This window comes from Peromyscus eremicus, unplaced genomic scaffold, assembly GCF_949786415.1.
Source record: "Peromyscus eremicus unplaced genomic scaffold, PerEre_H2_v1 PerEre#2#unplaced_106, whole genome shotgun sequence".
Taxonomy (NCBI): domain Eukaryota; kingdom Metazoa; phylum Chordata; class Mammalia; order Rodentia; family Cricetidae; genus Peromyscus; species Peromyscus eremicus.
Window position 1 is genome coordinate 384119 of NW_026734345.1, and position 23052 is coordinate 407170.

Genomic DNA, 23052 nt, shown 5'->3' on the forward strand with positions numbered 1-23052 from the left:
ACTCCATGAAATGGAACTCGACCTGACATGGATAAAGATTCCCAGAACCTCAGAGTATACATGTCAAAGACATCGGGGGAAATATAGTACTATTATTCTGTTTGAGGAACACAGCAATAAATTGAATTCTAATGATATTCTGCTATACTCATAGATCAGTGCATCACTCAGTTGCTGTGGGATGGTCTGTATGTCAAGTATGTTGCTGATTGGTCAGTAAATAAATCACTGATTGGCCATTGGCTAGGCAGGAAGTATAGGCGGGACAAGAAGAAGAATTCTGGGAAGTGGAAGGCTGAGTCGGAGAGACACTGCCAGCCGCCACCATGACAAGCCGCGTGGGAAGGTCCCGGTAAGCCACGAGCCATGTGGCAAGTTATAGATTAATGGAAATGGATTAATTTAAGATATAAGAACAGTTAGCAAGAAGCCTGCCACGGCCATACAGTTTGTAACTAATATAAGTCTCTGTGTTTACTTAATTGGGTCTGATTGTCTGTGGGACTGGCGGGTGAGAGAGATTTGCCCTGACCGTGGGCCAGGCAGGAAAACTCTAGCTACAAATGGCTCCCAACGTGTTGGCAAGAGTTTCCACCTAAAACCTGAGTAAAAAGATTCTAAAATGGAGCTAAAAACAGCTCCTAGTTGTCTCTTTCAAGCTAGCGGCAGCCTGCGGGTTTGAGCTACTATGACGGGTTCCTGGCGTGCATACTGGACCTGCAGTATGGCGGGAATGAGGCCTCTGCAAGTGGTACATTAAGCTGTGTGGTGGATTTAGCCTTTGCTAGTACAAAACAAAACAAAACAAAAAAAGAATTTTCTGGGCTACACGCTGCTTTGATAGAAGCATAGACCCACTATTTCTGAGAGTTGATGGCTCCCAGAGCTGGCGGAAAACGTGCCACCTCCACGTTGGGAAGCTGAGGTGGGCGGAGCCAGCAGCCACAAAGCCAGCGCCGGTTCAGGCTTAGAAGGCTGCAGTTTAAAGCAATAGGCTCAAGCTAATATAAAAAAATAAGCCACGTAAAGATGGCTACCACACAGAGAATTTGGATTATGTTCTCTTTGATATTCGTAACTGAAGAAAAACATTTGATTACAAAAGCTGTTGAGTTATGCCAAAATGTATATTTTAAAAGTACCTTGACTTCAAAGTTTGGATGTAAGGATATGTTGCTTTGGAAAAGAGTCTCTGCTTTTGTTTCCACAGAAAGCCAGAGACTATGGATTTGTTCCAGATTAAGATACATCAGGTTTGACCAGCCAAGACCCCCTGAAAGGTCTCCAGTGACACCATGGCCCAGATGATTCAACATCCAGAATGGTTTGAAGGCAACTGGCTCAGACGATACACTCTCATGGACTATTCCATAATCCTAAAAATTTTCTTTGTATCCCCATTAGATACAGCGCCCCCCTCCAGCAGGAAGTAGTAAGAGAAGCTACGCCCAAATTCCCAAATATACCAAGCTGACTTTGGAGATGTGTAAAGGTTAAAACCTTCCTTTTTAAGAAAAGAAAAGGGGAAGTGCTGTGGGATGGTCTGTATGTCAAGTATGTTGCTGATTGGTCAGTAAATAAATCACTGATTGGCCATTGGCTAGGCAGGAAGTATAGGCGGGACAAGGAGAAGAATTCTGGGAAGTGGAAGGCTGAGTCGGAGAGACACTGCCAGCCGCCACCATGACAAGCCGCGTGGGAAGGTCCCGGTAAGCCACGAGCCATGTGGCAAGTTATAGATTAATGGAAATGGATTAATTTAAGATATAAGAACAGTTAGCAAGAAGCCTGCCACGGCCATACAGTTTGTAACTAATATAAGTCTCTGTGTTTACTTAATTGGGTCTGATTGTCTGTGGGACTGGCGGGTGAGAGAGATTTGCCCTGACCGTGGGCCAGGCAGGAAAACTCTAGCTACACTCAGTCTCATCAGAGAAGATGCTTCTTGTAGTAGATGGGAACTAACCCAGAAATCCACAACTGAACTTTGTGCAGAGAGTGAAGAACTTTGAACTACATTGTCTTCAGTGAGTTGTCTCATCAATTCCTTCAACTCAAGTCTCAGAGATCTATGCAGAAGAGGAGACAGACAAAATTATGAGTCAAAGGTGATGGATATCTCTAAGGAAGTAGTGTCTTCCAGATACTGTTACATATATAAGCTCACCTAGACTATGTGAGCATGCCGCCCAAGACCTGTTTAGTTTCAAATGGTACAAGTTCATATGGTGGCTCATAATTGTGAGGAGCAAGTGCACACCAATTCTCACCCATAAAAAAGAAGCTATGTGAAACTGATACTTGCTTTGAAAGGGAAAATCTGTTTTCTCCAGTGGAGTCTCACTGAGCATATTATTAGACACAGTTCAGGACCAGTCCCATGCACAGAAGTAGTTGGATAACACAAAATGGAGAGAACATTTTTTTGTAGACATTTTTGTCTTAATTTGTTTCCCTTTTTCTTCTTTGTGTATTTGTTTATTTTTCATTTTTTATATTTATTATATATTTATTTATTTATTTTCTTGATTTTACATTCCACCCAAAGGTTCCTCTCCTTACCCTCTTCCTATGTCCCTCCTCCTTTATCTTTCAACCTCATCACATCGAATCCTCCTTCACTGTTATTCTTTAGATACAGGCAGGAATCCCATGGATATCAGTGAGTCCAGGTACATCAAGCTGCAATGAGAACAGCCAACGATTCTTCTACCAAGGTTTCATCAGGCAGTCCAGCAGGAGAAATGGGTTCCAAAAGCAGGCAACAGAGTCAGAGACATCTCCGTGCTCTCACTGCTAGGAGTCCTACTTGAAGACCAATTTACATAATTGTAACATATAGGCATGGAGTCTTGGTCAGTCCTATGTAGGTTCCCTAGTTGTCCTTTCAGTCTCTGTGAGCCCTTCTGAGCCCAGGTTAGTTGATTCTGTGGGTTTTCATGTGGTGTTCTTGACACCACTAGGTCCTACAATCCTTGCTTTCCCTCTTCTGCAGTATTCCCCATGCTCTGCTCAATGTTTGGCTGTTGCAATTTGTCCCACATACAAGATATGTTGGGGTAATGTGGTGCAGAAATTGTGAGTGTGGCCAACAGATGACTGGTACAGCTGGAGACCCATTCCATGAGAGGAAATAACCCTTGAGGTTCAGGACTCAGAATCAGGATATCCCAGAGACCTAGGATAGAACCAAATATGAATGGAAAAAAATCAATGGAATGATTCCTAGTGATATTCCTTTATACTCATAAAGTGATGTCTAGACCAATTGTCAAGAGACACTTCCCACATCAACTTATGGAAAGAGATATATATGTGGTTTTTGATGTCATTTTAATTTTCATTTTTATGTTTTTTTTCTATTTTTATTTCTTTATGGAGCTGAGAACCAAACCCAGGACCTTGTACTTTCTAGGCAAGTGCTCTACCATTAAGCTAAATCCCTAACCCCCTTGTGGTGTTCTCTTTGCATTTTCCTCCACTTTTTGGTTTTGTTTTTAAAGAAAAATAGAAGAAAAAACAATATAAAGATATGTAGGTAGGTAGTTGAGGAGGACCCAGAAGAAACTGGGAGAAGAGTAAAACATTATCAAAATACACTCTAGGGAAAATTCAATTTAATAGTAGGCAATCCCTCCCATATATAAAATGTAGAAGAGACAGCTGGCTCAAGAAATGGTAGTGGAAAACCTGCCAACCACAGGTTGAAAAGAAGTGTCTCCCAACCATTGTCATGTTCCAATACAAGTCCAAATGAATCAAACACTTTAGTGTAAGTCCAGAAAGCATGACTCTGATGGAGAAAACATGTAAATATATAGAATAATTCAGGAAATAAGACCACATTTTAAGAAGTGTGATTGCATAAACCTAATGTTGTTTGCATTCAAATATGTTATGAGAGTGTTAAGAGGCAGCCTACACACAGAAGGGAAAACATCTACTGGCTATACAAGACTGAAGAATATCTAGAATATAGAAAGTATAAATAAACTGGGGCTGTAGACACGAGTCATCAGTTAAGAGCACTTGCTGTTCGGTCAAAGACCTGAGTTCAGTTTCAACCACCCATTTGGCAGCCACCTCAAAACCACTTAAAATTCCAGCTCTGCAGGATCCAGCTTCCTCTTATGGCCCCCAAGAAAACTGCATTCTCAAGCTTCCTACAGATACACACACATATCATTTATCAAATGTGCATCCAGTACTCAAATAGCCATGGTGAAATTCTCTGTCAAAGTGGACAAAAACACATTTCTCATTTTGTGACATCCACTCTCATAAACTTTTTAGGTTTTTGACAACCTCCCAAGCATCTCCTGTTTTTCCAACCTTATAAGAGGGTGGAATTTGTCAAGCTATATCTGAAAATAACATCAAATGAATGATATTCCTTGTATTAACTACAAAGCACTCATCTACAGAGCCTTATCCATACTAAACCCTGTGGCCTTATTTTCAGAATACCAACTGCAAACCATCATTTTGCTCTGCCTCTGGCTTTTGCTGTGGACGAAATCAACAGGAATCTATATCTTCTACCAAATGTGTCTCTCATATTTGCCTTCTTCACTGACAATTATCATGATAAACAAGCATTTCAAAATTTTATATACTTTGCTGCAAAAAGGCATAGACTTCCCCTTAACTACATCTGTAAAGATAAGATCAAATGTTGGGTAACGCTTACAGGACCAATGTTAGCACCATCCATTAGCCTGGCACATTATTTCCAGTTCTGCAAATATCCACAGGTGAGGTTGTTTGGGTGGGAAAGTATAGAATCTTTCTCATCCTTTGGCTTAGCCTGATGCTGAGGAGAGTATAAGGAGGAGATTGGCTTCACATTTATGCAAATCAAGTTCAAGTGTAATTAATCAGCCACTCAATGGGACATTCCCAATTCATCATTTGATATGTAGATGAGAAGAATAATTAGCAGTCAAGGGGATATTCCTTGAACAAACTGTAGAAAGTGATTTTTTTCATGTTTCTAACAGTGTAGTGTAACTGTAGTAATGGGGAAAAATTGCCCTTCCTGTCATTTCAAATTGGTGCTTCACACACCTCAGGGCTCTTATTGTGATTTTTGACAATCATCTACCTCATGCTGCTCCCTGTGTTTTATGTCCTTCAGCTCACCTATGGACCTTTCCATCCTATCCTGAGTGATCATGAACAGTTTCCCAATCTGTATCAGATGGCGCCCAAGGACACAGCTCTGGTCCTGGCCATGGTCTCTTTGATGCTTCCCTTCAACTGGAACTGGGTTGGGCTGGCCATCTCAGATGATGACCAGGGTCTCCAATTTCTCTCAGATCTGAGAGCAGAAACTGAAGTCCAAAGAGTCTGCTTAGCCTTTGTGATTGTGATCCCAGTCAACATGGAGTTATACATGTCAAGAGCTGAAGTGTATAACAACCAAATTGAGACATCATCCACAAATGTTGTTATCATTTATGGTGACACAGGCAGTACTCTAGCTGTGTGCTTCAGAATGTGGGTATCACAGGGTATACAGAGAATATGGGTCACCACCTCACAGTGGGATGTCACTACAAGTAAGAGAGACTTCACAGTTGACTCATTCCATGGGACTCTTGCTTTTGCACACCACCATGCTGAGATTTCTGGTTTTAAAAATTTTGTTCAGACACTGAGCCCTTCCAAATACACAGACATATCCCTGACAGGACTGGGGTGGATGTACTTTAGCTGTGAAGCCTCCACATCTAACTGTAACACACTGGAGAACTGCTCATCTAATGTCTCACTAGAATGGTTAATGCTACAGAGTTTTGACATGGCCTTCAGTGATGATGCTTATGATATATACAATGCTGTGTATGCTATGGCCCATGCCCTCCATGAAATGCTTCTTCAACAAGGAGAAAACCAGCCAATGAACACTGTGAGATCATTAGATTCTGACTGCTCACAGGTACTGTATCTTCCAATGGATGGTACTTTGTGTCATCAATGCTATATTCTTTAAGAGTCCCTGACTTGCTGAAACCAATATTTGTCATATATTTGGTGATCACTATAAGGGATGGTTTACATAAATGTACTCACCTGATTGTGATACCACTGTAAGCTCTGTGGACTTTATCCCTCTTGATTCTCTCAGAGCAATATCACAGGAATTAGTGCTATGATTCAGTTCAATACCTACTTGTGTGCCTGTGTGTGTGAGTATATTTGTGTCTTTATGTCTTTGTTTTTGTTTCTGTGTACATGTTTGTGTCTCTATGGGTGTCTAAATGCATTTCTGTGCCTTTGTATGTGTGTGTATAGATGTGCTACTTTGTATGTATGAATATCTCTCTCTTGTGTTTGTGAGTAACTGTGTATATGAGCATATATTTACTCGGTGTACATATGTCTATAGCTAGAGTTATCCTGCCTGGCCCATAGTTAGGACAAATCTCTATCACCCGCCAGTCCCGCAGCTGCTCAGACTCAACCAAGTAAACACAGAGACTTATATTGCTTACAAACTGTATGGCCATGCCAGGCTTCTTGCTAACTGTTCTTGTATCTTAAACTAATCCATTTCTATAAATCTATACCTTGCCACGTGGCTTGTGGCTTACTGGCATCTTCACATGCTGCTTGTAATAGTGGCGGCTGGCAGTGTCTCTCTGACTCAGCCTTCCACTTCCCAGAATTCTCTTCTCGGCTTGTTCCACCTATCCTTCCTGCCTGGCTACTGGCCAATCACTGTTTTATTTACTAACCAATCAGAGCAACACATTTGACATACAGAACATCCCACAGCACTTCCCCTTTTCTTTTTTTCAAAAAGGAAGGTTTTAACCTTAACCTAGTAAAATTATATATAATTTGGGAATTTGGGTGTAGCTTCTCTTACTACTTCCTGCTGGAGGGGGGGTGCTGTATCTTATGGGGACACAAAGAAAATTTTAGGATCATGAAGTAGTCCATGAGACTGTATTGTCTGAGGCAGTTGCCTTGAAATGGTTCTGAATGTTGGACCATCTGGGCCATGGTGTTATCGGAGACCTTTCAGGGGGGTCTTCGCTGGTCAATCCTGATGTATCTTAATCTGGAACAAATCCATAGCCTCTGGCTTTCTGTGGAAACAAAAGCAGAGCCTCTTTTACAAAACAACACATCCTTACATCCAAATTTTGAAGTCAGGGTATCTTTAAAATATACAAATTGGTTTAACTCAACATCTTTTACAATCAAATGTTTTTCTGCAGTTAAAAATCCCAAAGACAACACAATCCAGATTCTCTGTGCAATATTCATCTTTACGTGGCTTATTTTTATATTAATTTTACTGTCTCTTTAAAGACTTTATTTTTTAAAACTATGTATTTGCTTATATAACTGTATATATCACCTTTTTTGTCTCTTTCAAGACTATGTATATTTTACACACATTGTAACCTATTACATCTGAATCTGTCTTATTGTGAATCTATTGCTTTAAACTGCAGCATTTGTAAGACTGAAACAGCACTATGGCTGTTGGGTCTGCCCGCCTCAGCTTCCAAACATGGCAGTGGTACGTTTCCCGCCAGCTCTGGGAGCTATCGTGGGTCTATGCTTTTATCCAAGCAGCGTGTAGCCCAGAAACCTCTTTTTTGTTTTGTACTAGCAAAGACTAAATCCACCATGCAGCTTAATGTGCCACTTGCAGAGGCCTCATTCCCTCCATACTGCAGGTCAAGTGCGCATGCTAGGAACCCACCAGTAGCTGCCGCTCATTTGAGAGAGACAATTAGGAAGCTGTTTTTAGCTCCGTTTTAGAATCTTTTCTCAGGTTTTAGGTGGAAACTCTTGCCAAAACGTTGGGTGCCATTTGTAGCAAGAGTTTTCCTGCCCTGCCCACAGTCAGGAAATCTCTATCACCCGCCAGTCCCGCAGCTGCTCAGACCCAACCAAGTAAACACAGAGACTTATATTGCTTACAAACTGTATGGCCATGCCAGGCTTCTTGCTAACTGTTCTTATATCTTAAACTAATCCATTTCTATAAATCTATACCTTGCCATGTGGCTCGTGGCTTACCAGCATCTTCACATGCTGCTTGTCATGGTGGTGGCTGGCAGTGTCTCTCTGACTCAGCCTTCTACTTCCCAGAATTCTCTTCTCGGCTTGTCCCACCTATCCTTCCTGCCTGGCTACTGGCCAATTAGTGTTTTATTTACTAACCAATCAGAGCAACATATTTGACATATTTGAATATTTTTATCAGTGTGTTTCTCTATGTGTGTTTTGTTTCTTTATGTGCCTGTGTTTCTCTGTGACTGTGTCTGTATTTGATTGCTTAGGTCTATCTATATGTGTGTGTTAGTGTGTATGTGTGTGAATGAGTGTGGTTGTATTATGTGTATGCCTCTGCATGGGTATCTGTGTGGAATTGTATGTTTGTGTGTGTATGTGTGTGTGTGTGTGTATGTGTATGTGTGTGTGTGTGTGTAGATGTGTGTGTATGGTGCATATTTATATATGTGGGTTGTGTATATGTCTGTGTTTGTGTTTGATTATTTCCCCCAAGAGAACTAAAATCATATGAACAGAGTGATTTCATGTATTTAAATGCTTTCATTGTGTTTCTCCCTTGGGCACCTTCAATAAATTTGCCTTGGGATGAAATCAGAACAGATTTTCAGACTTAAAATAAGGGAATATAGATTAAAAAAAATGTTGCCTATCTTTCAGCTTCACCTATTTCTGAAGAAGATGCACTTTGTTAATCCTGTTGGAGATGTAATAAATATGAATCAGAAAGAAAAACTGCAAGCAGACTATGGCATCTACTACATTTTTAATTTCCCCCATGGTGTTGTACTTAAGGTGAAAATAGGAGAGTTTAAGCCATATTTTCCGCATGGTCAACAGCTCCATTTAAATGAAGATATGATAGAGTGGGCCACAGGAAATAGACAGGTGGGTCTGAGCAAAATGTACTAATGCACATCTCACAGCTGTAACCAGTGTCAAGTTGGGCCATTTGGGTTAGCCTGTGACTTAGTGAAATTAGAAGGATGGTCATGTGAAGACTCAATTTTAAACTTCTATATGATGTTTCTTCACTTCAGTTTTTAAAAATATGATTTTTAAATAATTTTTTGAAAATCTAAGCCACACATATGATATAGTTTTATCATATCAGAAACTCTCTTATTTATAAACAAATATAAAACTAGATATGACCAATGTTTGTTATTAAGCCCTGTAAAGTTATCAATATTCTCTTGGTACCATTCTGATTGCTGCTCATTGCCTTTCTTCTCTTCTGTTGAATCTCTAATCTGCATGCTGAAAAGACTGAAACTGAAACTAATTGTAAGGAAAGATTTGGAACTAGGAATAGATATGCAAGTCATTAATGTATATTCTATAATTTTAATGAAGCACTTTGACCAGGAGGTCCTAAATTCCTCACTTCTCTAACAATACATCACATTTTCAGGGGTCACCTTAGATATTTTATTAATTATAACTTGTTTTTGAAACTACTTTTTTGTATATGGATGTTTTGCCTGTATATATCTGTGTTCCATGTGAGTATGAGGTATCTAACTATGCCTGGAGAGGGATTAAGATACTGAGGAACTGAATACAAATTTGAGCCTAAGTGTAGGAGTGGGGGATTGAACAGCAAGTGTGATAGATTGCTGAGCACCTCTCCAGCCCTGAATCATAACTTCTAAAGGAATCTTTCATTAGAAGAGCATTTCTTTGCACCTTAGTTCTTGCATAACTCATTCAAACAAACAAAGAAATAAACAATCAAATAAAAAAGATTTGTATTGTTTCCTTATCCGGTTTGACAGGCACTCATAGTCATCATAATTTGGCTTTGAGAAAATTTGTAAATAGAATATCCCATTATGTGTCCCCAGATATATTATAGGTATTGATTCTGATGTGTCTGGTTTTATAGTATCTGAACTACATTGCCTACTACAATGTTGTGCTTTGGATTTGAAAGGGGTTTACTTCCAGAAAGTGTGCAAACTTAATTTGAAGTGATATTTCAAGTTGCTCAAATAGAATTGAATCAAGAGTTAGTATTCTATTTTCACAGTGATGAGAAAATTATGCTCAGAGAACAGAGCAAATGGGATGAATTTTTAGCTACTTGCCTGTCTCACTAGATCAGAGGCAAGCAATGAAATCACCACCAGGCCTAACTAGAAGGAACATTACAAAAACATTAACCAAAAGGGTAGGCAGGACGAAAATCAACCCAATATGTACCATATTCCAGATATGCAAATCGTAATGCAGGAAAGAAACTTGCAAACAGTGAGGCAGCGGGACTTCAAATGATACAATCATAGGCATATGTGACAGTGAAACCAATGACATACTAAACAAAGGCTGCAAAGAATAAGTGTAAGAATGTTCAAAAAATCAAAGAGCAAAAAAAATCACCTCTAAAGACAATCCAATTATATCACAAACACTTGCAAATAAGAAGAAATAAAGTGAAGATGTGACAAAAATTCAATAAAGGTACAATAATGATGAAGAATTCATACTAATATTCTGAAAATGAAAGACACCACAATTCAAATAACAAACTGTATAAAACGTCTTACTAAGAGAATATCTCAAGTAGAAGACAGGCTATCGAGACTTGAAAGAAGACAGATGATTTATAATTCAAACTATGACAAAGATAAAACAATAAGGAGGATGAAGAAAACACAAGAGACTTAGGGGACAACAATAAAAGACCAAATTAAGAAAGTACAGGCACAAGAGCAGGACAACACGTGAAAGGATCAAAGGTATTTCTATTAAAATGACAGCCAAAATTTTACCAAATGCTGGGGGGAAATATGGCCATCCAGATACAGGAGGCAGTCAGAGTGCCAAACAGACAGATTTTGAAAAAGGATATTTTGAATTTTGAATATTACTTAAAATCTGAGTTAGGCAGAATAAAACAGAATTTTAGGTTACAAGAGAGAAGATCAATTTCATTGAAAGTCTCCATCACAATCACAGTAGCTTTATTCATAGACACTTTAAAAGGAGAGAGCATCAATTATATGTTTCAAACAGACACAAAATTTCCAACTTCAATTACTATATCCATCAAAGCTGTCCTTCATAATTTCAGGAAGATGGAAAAACTTGTAATGGTGAACACAAATTGCAGGGATATATAGCTACTGCAACATCACTAAGGAAGACACTTCCAGAGTGTCTTTACATGTCACACTCCTTCACATTGAATATTAAGATAAACAGTAGATGTCACCGGAATGTGTAGACTATACTATATCATTAGACAGAAAAGCAATGGTTTGAAATACATCAAAACTTACAAAAACACAAACTGACAATAATCACCAAATAGCTTTCATTAATAACTGAATTTGAAGAATCTCACTCTCTAATCAAAGGACACAGACAAGGAACTTTAAAAAAAACAATACTGTGTTGCTCAGTAGGTAAACACTGCACTCATAAAAAAGAATAGTCTTCGCAGTAAAGGAAAAAGACCATTCCAGGTACAGTGAATCAGAAAGTAGAAAATTGTACTCTAATCAATGAACATGGATAGAGAAATTCTCACGTAAATACTGGCAAACAGGTCTTAACAACACATCAGAAAGATAAATCCCTATGCACAAGATGACTTTATTACAGGGATGTAAGGCTGGTTCAACATATGCAAATCAATCAATTAAAATATGTCACATAAATATATGCTAGGAAAAAATTGTAGGCTCATTGAAAAAGATAGAGAAAAGGTCTTGAACAATGTCCAGCATCCCTTCAGAGAAAGCAAACAAAGAAACATAAAAAAAATCCCTTGAAAAAAAAAGGACATTTCCTGACAAAATATCTTTGTATAAGACAAAACATAGACAACATTGTACTATATGGAGAGAAACTCAAAGCATTTACACTAAATTCAGAAAAGGAACCAAGTGTGGTGATGCTTCCCAGAATTAATGGGCAACTAAAAAAAAAATAGGTCATGAATATGGCCAGAAGCCAATTAGACAGAGACAATTTCTCAATGACGTTTCTCATTTTTCTTGTATCTCTGCTTTGTGTCAAGTTGACAAAGCTAAGATACACAGTGGGAGGGTGGGTTGTTCAGTTCAGGCATTCCAGTGGTGATACAACATATACTCCTAGATCTTCCTGAACTTTTAGTAGTTCAGATGCACCTCAACACTTCATCAATTTATTCTCATATATTCATGTGTGGACTTGTACAAAGTACTGAAAGAAATGTGTTCACTCAGGTCATGTATAGAAAGAAAACTTGTTAGCTACTCAACATGATGAGATGCTATAACTATTGAAGGAGTAGTCAAACTCCTGGCCCAGCATCTGTATGCTTTTCCTCAGATGCCCTCTGCTATGTTTAGTGTTGATTGTCCCCCTGGATTCAGAAAAATCCATCAAGAAGGAATGGCAGCCTGCTGTTTTGATTGCACCCCCTGCCCAGCAAATGAGATTTCCAATGAGACAGGTAAGTGTTTACTGCGGGGAGAAATCCTTCAGATTGACTTTCTTCTGCTATCCACCCTGCACTTTCAAAGGGGCCTGGAAGGGTGCTGCACTGTTGTGTGGTATTCACCAAAGAAGACTGCTCAGACTTAGGTTTAAGCCAAATAAAGTCATCATTAGCTAGATGTCAACTACAGTTGATGTGCACAACCCCAGTGTAGCACTGAGCCTTTCTCAGGGTGAGATATGAAGCAAAAGAATCATGTTCTGGGTTGACATACTTCAGTTACCAAGAACAATGAGCCAAAAGCAGTTCCACAGAAGCTAAAAAGCAAAGTCAGTACATTTTGAGACTTTCCTAGAACTTTAAGGACTGTGATGGATTGGGCCTTTACTTCAGTTTGGCAGGTGGTGCTGCTAGGTGGTGAGTTTTATAGTCTGAGTGGTACTTCTATCATGGAGTCAGTTGAGCTAGGGAGGGTCTGGGGACCTACTAAGTCCTATGTCTCTTTTGTAGCACAAATAATATCTATTCCTTTCCTAATTTTTTTTACAAGTATGTGATCAATAACAATGTCATTATAAATAACAACCTGTGCCTTCACATATACCCTTGACTCACTGTAAAATCATTGCTGGCAGTATTTTTTGAAATTTTATTTTATAATTTAATTTAATTTTACATATCAGCCACGGATATGTTCACTTGTTCTCTACCCTTTCCCCCCCCCAACTTTCCCCCAACCCACCCCTCCCATTCCCAACTCCTCCAGGGTAAATACTCCCCTGGGGATTGAGTTCAACCTGCTAGATTCAGTCCAGGCAGGTCCAGTCCCCTCCTCCCAGGCTGAGCAAAGTGTCCCTGTGTAAGCCCCAGGTTCCAAACAGCTAGCAAATGCACTGAGGACAGGTCCCGGTCACACTGCCTGGGTGCCACCCAAACAGATCAAGCTAATCAACTGTCTCACTTATCCAGAGGGCCTGACCCAGCTGGGGACTCCTCAGCTATTGGTTCATAGTTCATGGGTTTTCATTCGTTTGGCTATTTGTCCCTGTGCTTTTTCCAATCTTGATCTCAACAATTCTCACTCATACAAACCCTCCTCTTTCTCGCCAATTGGACTCCTGGAGCTCTACTTGGGGCCAGGCCGGGGATCTCTGCATCCAGTTCCCTCAGTTATTGGATGAGGTTTCTAGCATGACAATTAGGGTGTTTGGCCATCCCATCACCAGAGTAGGTCAGTTCGGGCTTTCTCTCTACCATTGCCAGTAGTCTATTGTGGAGGTATGTTTGTGGATTTCTGTGGGCCTCTCTAGCACTTTGCTTCTTCCTATTCTCATGTGGTCTTCATTTATCATAGTCTGTTATTCCTTGTTCTCCCTCTCTGTTCTTGATTCAGCTGGGATCTCCCGCTCCCCCAAGCTCTCTTTCCCTCGACCCTCGCCCTTCATTTCCCCCACTCATGTCCAGGCTGTTCATGTAAATCGCATCCATTTCTCCGTCATTGGAGGAACCCTGTGTCTTCTTGGGGACCTGTTTTCCAGGTAGCCTCCCTGGTGTTGTGAGTAGCAGTCCAGACATCCTTGTTCCACATCTAGTATCCTCCTATGAGTGAGTACATACCATATTTGTCTTTCTGAGTCTGGGTTACCTCCCTCAGGATTATTTTTTCTAGATCCATCCATTGGCCTGCAAAGCTCATGATGTCATTGTTTTTCTCTACTGAGTAGTATTCCATTCTGTATATGTACCACATTTTATTTATCCATTCCTCAGTTGAAGGACATCTAGGTTGTTTCCAGGTTCTGGTTATTACAAACAACGCCAATATGAACATACCTGAGCAAGTGCCCTTGTGGTATGATTGAGCATTCTTTGGGTATATGCCCAAGAACGGTATAGCTGGGTCTTGGGGGAGATTGATTCCCAATATTCTAAGAAAGCACCATATTGATTTCCAAAGTGGTTTACAAGCTTGCATTGCCACCAGCAGTGGAGGAGACTTCCCCTAGCTCCACATCCTCTCCAGAATAAGGAATCTTCAGTGTTTTTGTTCTTAGCCATTCTGACTGGCATAAGGTGGTATCTCAGAGTTGTTTTGATTTACATTTCCCTGATAATTAGGGATGTTGAGCAATTCCTTAAATGTCTTTCAGCCTTTTGAACTTCCTCTGTTGAGAATTCTCTGTTTAGTTCTATAGCCTATTTCTTAATTGAACTGTTGGGCACTTTGTTGTCTAATTTCTTGAGTTCTTTATATATTCTGGATATCAGCCCTCTGTCAGATGTGGGGTTGGTGAAGACCTTTTCCCATTCTGTAGGCTGTTGCTTTGCCTTGTTGAATGTATCCTTTGCTCTACAAAAGCTTCTCAGTTTCAAGAAGTCCCATTGATTGATTGTTTCTCTCAGTGTCTGTGCTACTGGTGTTATATTTAGGAAGTGATCTCCTATGCCAGTGCGTTCAAGACTACTTCCTACTTTCTCTACTATCAGGTTCAGAGTTACTGGATTTATGTTGAGGTCTTTGATCCACTTGGACTTGAGTTTTGTGCACGGTGATAGATATGCATCTATTTGCAGCCTTCTACACATTGATATCCAGTTATGCCAGCACCATTTGTTGAAGATGCTTTCATTTTTCCATTGTACACTTTTGGCTTCTTTGTCAAAAATTATATGTTCATAGGTGTGTGGATTAATGTCAGGGTCTTCATTTCGATTCCATTGGTCCACATGTCGATTTTTATGCCAGTATCTATCTGTTTTTATTACTGTAGCTCTATAGTAGAGCTTGAAGTCAGGGATTGTGATGTCTCCAGAAGTTGTGTTATTGTGCAAGATTCTTTTGGCTATCCTGGGTTTTTAGTTTTTCCATATGAAGTTGAGTATTATTCTTTCCAGGTCTGTGAAGAATTGTGTTGGTATTTTGATGGGGATTGCATTGAATCTGTAGATTGCTTTTGGTAAAATTGCCATTTTTACTATGTTAGTCCTGCCTATCCATGAACATGGCAGATCTTTCCATTTTCTGACATCTTCAATTTCTTTTTTCAGGGACTTAAAGTTCTTGTCATATAGGTCCTTCATTTTCTTGGTTAGTATTACCCCAAGGTATTTTATGTCATTTGTGGCTATTGTAAAGGATGATGTATCTCTGATTTCCTTCTCAGCCTGTTTGTCAATTGTATATAGGATGACTACTGATTTTTTTGATTTGATCTTATATCCTGCTATGTTGCTGAAGGTGTTTATAAGCTGTATCAGCTCCTTGGCTGAATCTTTGGGGTCACTCAAGTATAGTATCATGTCATCTGCAAATAGGGAAAGCTTGACTTCTTCCTTTCCAATTTGTATCCCCTTAATCTCCTTATGTTTTCTTATTGCTCTGGCTAGAATTTCAAGTAGTATATTGAATAAGCATGGGGAGAGCAGACAGCCTTGACTCATTCCTTATTTTAGTGGAATCGGTTAGAGTTTCTCTTCATTTAATTTGATGTTGACTGTTGGCCTTATAAATAACAACCTGTGCTTTCACATATGCCCTTCACTCACTGTATAATCATTGCTGGTAGTATTTTGTAAAAGCAAGTGTTTTGAAAAAATCAAACAGCCCTGGGAGGAAATTCTACACTATATTGTCCGAATGATTATATCCCTGTAGAGGTACATGTAGACTAGATTGGAGTCATGAGTCTTTGTATTTGGTTATTCATTTATCCTCCTTGAATGTATGTCTGTATTCCTGTGTGAGTTTATGTGCAGGAGATTGTGGAGGCCAAAATAGTGCATACAAGCCCCTGGACTTTGAGTTACACACTGGTATAAGCTTCCACATGGATGCTGAGTCCAAACCCTTGTTTTCTGAAAGAGCTGTAAGCACTCCTTTTTTTTTCATTTTTCTTTATTAAGAAATTTTCTACTCACTCCACATACTATCCACAGATTCCTCTCCTCAATCCTCCCACCCCCAGCCCTCTTCCCAAGCCACCCCACATCCCCACATCCCCCAAATTGAGGTCTCCTATGGGGAGTCAGCAGAGCCCATCACACTGAGCTTAGGCAGGTCCAAGTCCCTTCCCACAGCACCAAGGCTGTGCAAGGTGTCACACCACAGGCACGAGATTCCAGAAGCCTGCCCATAGACCAGGGACAGATCCCTATCCCCCTTCCTGGGTGCCCCCCAAACAGTTCAAGCCAAATAATCATCTTCTGTATCCAGAGGGCCTAGTCTAGTCTGATGTGGGCTCTACAGCCACTAGTCCACAGTTCATGGGCTTCCACTAATGTGGCCGGTCATCTCTGCAAGTCCTTTCATCATGATCTCGACATAACTCACTGGCAAAATCTCTCCTCTCTCTCATCAGTTGGATTCCTGGAGCTCAGTCTGTTGCCTGGCCATGGATCTCTGTATCTGCCTTCATCTGTCACTGGACAAAGGCTCTATGATGACAGCTAGGTGATTTGCTAGGCGGCTCACCAGAGTAGACTGACTGGTCCAGGGACCCTCTGGATTACTGCCAGCAGAACAAAGTGGGGTCAACCTTGTGAATTCCTGAGAGCCTCCTGAGCACCCCGCCTCTTCCTATACCCATGATGTCCTCATCTATCATGATATCTTCCTTCCTGCACTCCCACTATGTTCCTGTTCCAGCTTGATCCTCCCATTTCCCTATGTTCTCATCCCCAACTCCTGGACCTCTGCCCCCCCCCCCGCCAGTAAACTCATGTAGATCTCATCCACCTCTCCTTCACAGGGTCATCCATGTGTCCTTCCTAGTCTTTCCCTGTTAGCTAGCCTCTCTGGAGATGTGGGTTGCAGTCTGGCCATCCCTTCCATCACATTAAGGATGCACTTATGAGTTAGTACATACTATGTTTGTCCTTCTGAGTCTGGGTTACCTCACTCAAGATGATATTTTCTAGTTCTATCCATTTACCTGCAAACTTCATGATATTATTGTTTTGTACTGCTGAGTAGTACTCCACTGTGTATATGTGCCATATTTTCTTTATCCATTCTTCAGTTGAGGTGCATATAGGTTGTTTCTAGGTTCTGGCTATTATAAATAATGCTGCTATGAACATAGTTGAGCATGTGTCCTTGTGGTAAAGTGGAGTATTCTTGGGTATATGCCCAAGAATGGTATAGCTGGGTCTTGAGGAAGACTTATTCCCAATTTTCTGAGAATCTGCCATACTGATTTCCAGAGTGGCTGTACAAGTTTGCATTCCCACCAACAGTGGAGGAGAGTTCTGCTTGCTCCACATCCTCTCCAACATAAGCTGTCTTCAGTGTTTTTGATCTTAGTCATTCTGACAGGTGTAAGATGTATCTCAGAGTTGTTTTGATTTGCATTTCCCTGATGACTAAGCATGTTGAGCAACTCCTTAAATGTCTTTCAGCCATTTGAGATTCTTCTGTTTAGAATTCTCTGTTAAGCCTTGTAGCCCATTTTTTAATTGGATTGTTCAGTATATTGATGTCTAGCTTTTCGAGTTCTTTCTATATTTTGGAGATCAGCCCTCTGTCAGATGAGGGGTTGGTGAAGATTTTTTTCCCATTCTGTAGGCTGTCATTTGGTCTTATTGACTGTGTCCTTTGCTCTACAAAGCTTCTCAGTTTCAGGAGGTCCCACTTGTGTCTGTGCTACTGACAAGCACTCTTAACTGTTGAGTCATCTCCTGCCACTGAAATCATGAATCCTATACAACTTGTTCTTGCCACTGCCCACAACATTGCTGACAAAGAGAAATATTGAATCACCGTGTATTGTGATGGTAAATAAGTATTGTGTGGTGGTGGGCATGCTGTTTATACAGCATTTGATGAATGGCTAATATTTTGTGTTGTCATTTAGCTGACAGGTGAGTGAGGAAGACAGCATGAAGATGTGAATTCACATTGGTACGATAAGGCTGCAATGGGAGCCTGCTAAGGAAACTTTGGGATGATGCAAGTGCTGTTACTTCCATGTGAGGGATATTCTCAGAGAGTTTTGAGACTGATGCCATTGTAGGATGTGGTGACTAAAAAGTAGTAACTGTGGGAAAAATTACTAGAAACAGCTAAACACAAGACAGCACTTGATATCATATCAAAAAAATGTGGAAAAGTGTGGACACTTGATGTAGAGACAGACAGGTGTCCCACTTAAGATTTTTGTACACAGTAGCAATGATTGTCACAATAATATAGATAAAATAGTTTTGTAGTGAAAAGAAACAGTCACAATTATTCCAATGATAGTTTGGCATACACAATCCATATAAGTCAACTGGCTATTGATTTGGAGATGGCCAAATTCAAAGGAGAGTCTAGAATTGTTTTTGATTTTTATTGCCAGTCATTGTCTATAATGCAAAGAACATTTCAAAAAGACATTTGGGACATTGGAGAGATTTCTCAGCAGTTAAGAGCATGGGATGCTCTTCCAGAGGTCCTGTGTTCAATTTCCAGAAACCACATGGTGGCTCACAACTATCTATAATGAGATTTGCTGCCATCTTCTAGTGTGCAGGCATACATGCAGGCTGAGCACTGTATACATAATAAATAACTAAATCTTAAAAAAAAGATATTTATGGTCAATGAGAAGAGTTAGCAGGTAAATTTCTTGCCATAAGTTTGATGACCTGAACTCATTGCAGGAAGCCCATTGAAATGACATAGAGCCAACTCCTACAAGATGCCTTCTTGACAATTTGCACTTTACAGACATACACACACACACACACACACACAACACTCACACACATGTGTAAAAAATAAACAGAATGTAATAAAATTGATTTAAGATAATAAGTATAAAAGGCATTTATATTATTATATACCAACAAAAAATATACAAAAACTTTATGTTTATGAATATTTGAATTAGGCGTATGTAGACAGTAGTAAGTCCATACAGGGCCAGGTCAATGTGAAGGCCACCGGAGGCATCTGATGCCCTATGTACCAGAGTTACAGGTAGTAATATGGTACTTCACATGTTCTGGGAACTTGCTTTAAGCCTCCTGTACGGGCAGACCATGTTCTTAACACCTTAGCCATCTTTCCAGCCCCATAAAGAACAACAAACAAAAAAATGTAATCATAGCTGGCCATAAATACTACGTTGGTTTTACTCATGGAATGACTTAAAATTCTGGAAGCACATTATTACTCTCCATTATTATCCACAATTTTGGACAATTACAATCACATTTCCCTTACTTGCTGTGGTGGAAATTACAACTTATGAATGGGGTATTACTGTTCAATTTAAATATTCTGTGTTACCACTCTCACTTGGGAGTTCTCATGTCTTGTTCATGCTGTTTTACCAATAACTCCTTCACAATTGAGTACATTAGTAGAACCCAGGTCTGTTGGAGTCCACAGAGGTTTCCTAATGTTATCTTAGCTTGATTTACCAGCATGGCTGCATAAGAGGATGATTGGACCTCGGGCCTGGGTACTAGGTGTTTGGTAGGGTCTACATTTAGTTGTATCTAGTAAGGCAGATGTCTTTTGCCACCCTCTTTGGCATTGATATAAAAAGCCCTTTGGAATAAAGTTCTGGGCTGGTGGATTAGGATGTAGGCTCCTCTGAGGCTATCCTGTGTTTCTGTCTCTCTCTCTCTCTTTTTTCTATCTGCCTCTATATTTCTATCTCAATCTCTTATCCCTCATTCCCCAAGAACACCCAGGGGGAAAGTCCCCACAGTTGTCTCATATAGGAGGAAATTAGGGAAGGAAGTAGGTGCTCTGTGCTCACAAAGGTGGTGATATAAGACACAAGACTTCTGGATGTTATATATGTATAGAGTTTTCTACCTTAATGCTAGGATTATTTCATTTTATAAACTTTTTAGTGTCCCTGTTCCCTGATGAGGACACAACTAAGGGCATCATATTTAATTAATTTTCCTTGAGAATTTCCTACATCATTAGAAAACCTCCCTCTCTCCCAATTCTATTTCCCACACATCACATGCAACAAAATCTCTCAAACTCATGAGCTATTTTTCATTTACTGCTTTCACACACATATGCACTTGCACGCACACACACAATAGATTCAATTTGTTGTTGCTCACCTACTCATGTGTTTGGTGATGATCATATGGTAATAAAAAAAGCTATAAGAAGTTTCATCCTGGATAAGACCGAGTCTCCATCTCTCCTGAGGGCATTACTTCTAATTCAGACAGGAAAGTTCATGTTATAGTGTATCAATAGGATCTGTGTTTGTCCTTGAAGAAGATAGGCAGTATGAAATGGAAGCCCTGCTCTTCAGAAAAGTCTCAATTAAATCTTTATCAATAAAGTATGTGGATGTTGTAAAGTTTCCAAAATACACTGGAGTGGCCTGTCCATAAGAAATGCTGAAGTTGCACTAACAATACTTTTGCTTTCTCCTTCAGATACGGATCAGTGTATGAAGTGTCCAGAGGACCAGTATGCCAATGCAGAGCAGAACCACTGCCTGTACAAAGATGTGACTTTTCTGGCCTTTGATGACCCCTTGGGGGTGACTCTGTCCAGTATGACCTTGGGTTTGTCTGCATTCACCGTTCTGGTTCTTGGAATCTTTGTGAAGCACCAAGACACTCCCATTGTGAAGGCCAATAACCTCACTCTCAGCTACATCCTGCTCATCTCCCTCATCTTCTGTTTCCTCTGTTCCTTGCTCTTCATTGGCCATCCCAACTCAGTCACCTGCATCCTGCAGCAAATAACATATGGAGTTTCATTCACTGTGGCTGTTTCCACTGTGTTGGCCAAGACAATTACTGTGGTTTTGGCTTTCAAAGTCAATACTTCTGGAAGAAGGATGAAGTGGCTCCTGGTATCAGGGGCACCAACCTACATCATTCCCATCTGCATCATCATCCAAATTATTCTCTGTGCAATCTGGCTGGGAACTTCTCCTCCCTCTGTTGACATTGATGCACACTCTGAGCATGGCCACATCATCATTGTGTGCAACAAGGGCTCAGTAACTGCTTTCTACTCTGTCTTAGGATACCTGGGCTCTCTGGCCCTGGGGAGCTTCACTGTGGCTTTTTTGGCCAGGAATCTCCCTGACACATTCAATGAAGCCAAATTCTTGACATTCAGCATGCTGTTGTTCTGCAGTGTCTGGGTCACTTTTCTCCCTGTCTACCATAGCACCAAGGGCAAGGTCATGGTGGCTGTGGAGGTCTTCTCCATCTTAGCCTCCAGTGCTGGCTTGCTGGGATGCATCTTTGTTCCCAAGTGCTACATCATTTTGTTAAGACCAGAGAGAAATTCTCTACAAAAGTTAAGGGAGAAAACATTTTCCAGAACTCACATTTCATAAATTTACCTGACAAATGTAATGTTGGTACAGAACCACCTATTAGGATACAATGCAAGGTTATTTATTAGCTAGTGAATCTCACTGTTTCTTCTAATGGTGTTGTTTATCAGTGTCATGTATACTACTTTTATCTATATTGTCTCCCATATCCTTCCACTCAGCCACCTATTTTTTACAGGACTTGGCTTTTGGACATTAGTGATGAGTGGAAGTGTTCTCTTTGTCTCTAATATGTAATAAGATTTGAAATTAACTCAGAGGTTTCTTTTTGATATCTTACTACAGCAATTGATTATTAGAGAAACTGAAGGAAGTTTTTGACCTCATGTTTGCAGATGAAGGCAATACAATTCTACCCCTTGTAGGGGGAAGACTATAGAATTCTGATGCATCCTGGGAGTTAGAGAAGTAGAACTTAGGAGCGAGAGGGATGTTTCAATAAACAGATACTGCAGAATATTACAGAAGCTGTAGAGATGTCTCAGCACACAAAGTCATGTACTGCTTTTGTAAAGTGGCAGAGTTCAATACACAACCATCATAAAATGTAGTTTACACCCACCTCTAACAGTGGCTCCATGGGATCAATGGCTTCATTGGGCCTCCAAGGACTATTATACACACACACATGCACATAACAATACACTCAACACACACACACACACACACACACACACACACACACACACACACACACTCCAGAAAATAAACCCTTTCTGTTGATTACTGGAAAATGAACAGTTTCTATGGGTTAATAATATAATATACTACATTAAAATGAAATATACTAAGGTAAAACAAAAAAAATAACACATTAGATTGAAGAAAACAAACAAACAGAAGGAAAGGAGGCCACAAAAAGGCAGATGAATCAGAGACCCACTTGTTTGCACTTTCTCAATCCCATCAAAACATAAAGTGTTAGTCATTGTATATACTCAAAGAAACTAATAGGGTAAAGTAAGAGAAGAAAAAAATAAGACAAAACAAAAAAAGACAAAAACAACAAAAACAAGACAAAACAACAAAGACACAAACAAAAAAAGGAAAACACCCTGACATGATATTGTGAGACAAAAATATCCAAAAAGGCCACTGAGTTCATTTTCTGTTGGCCAATTACTGTTACACATGCATTCTACCCTTCAGCATAGTTGATTTCCCCAGTGAGACTCCCTTGGAGGAAACTAAACTTTCATTAGCAGCTGGCTATGAACTGAATATTGGTTCTGGGTTAGGAATGAGCCTGTGTCCACTTCTCCT

General features: G+C 40.0%; 1 protein-coding gene across 1 annotated transcript in view; it reads left to right on the top strand.

The window, feature by feature from the left end:
* LOC131901527 (vomeronasal type-2 receptor 116-like) overlaps positions 1–21896 on the top strand; it is a 28104-nt gene extending 6208 nt beyond the window's left edge. Inside the window, exons 2-6 of the mRNA XM_059252642.1 lie at positions 4463–4754; positions 5138–5941; positions 8698–8925; positions 12361–12484; positions 20870–21896. Of these exons, the coding sequence (XP_059108625.1) occupies positions 4463–4754; positions 5138–5941; positions 8698–8925; positions 12361–12484; positions 20870–21789 (2368 nt within the window). The 3' untranslated portion in view covers positions 21790–21896. The remainder of the gene's footprint in view (positions 1–4462; positions 4755–5137; positions 5942–8697; positions 8926–12360; positions 12485–20869) is intronic.
* The last annotated feature ends 1156 nt before the right edge of the window (positions 21897–23052 follow it).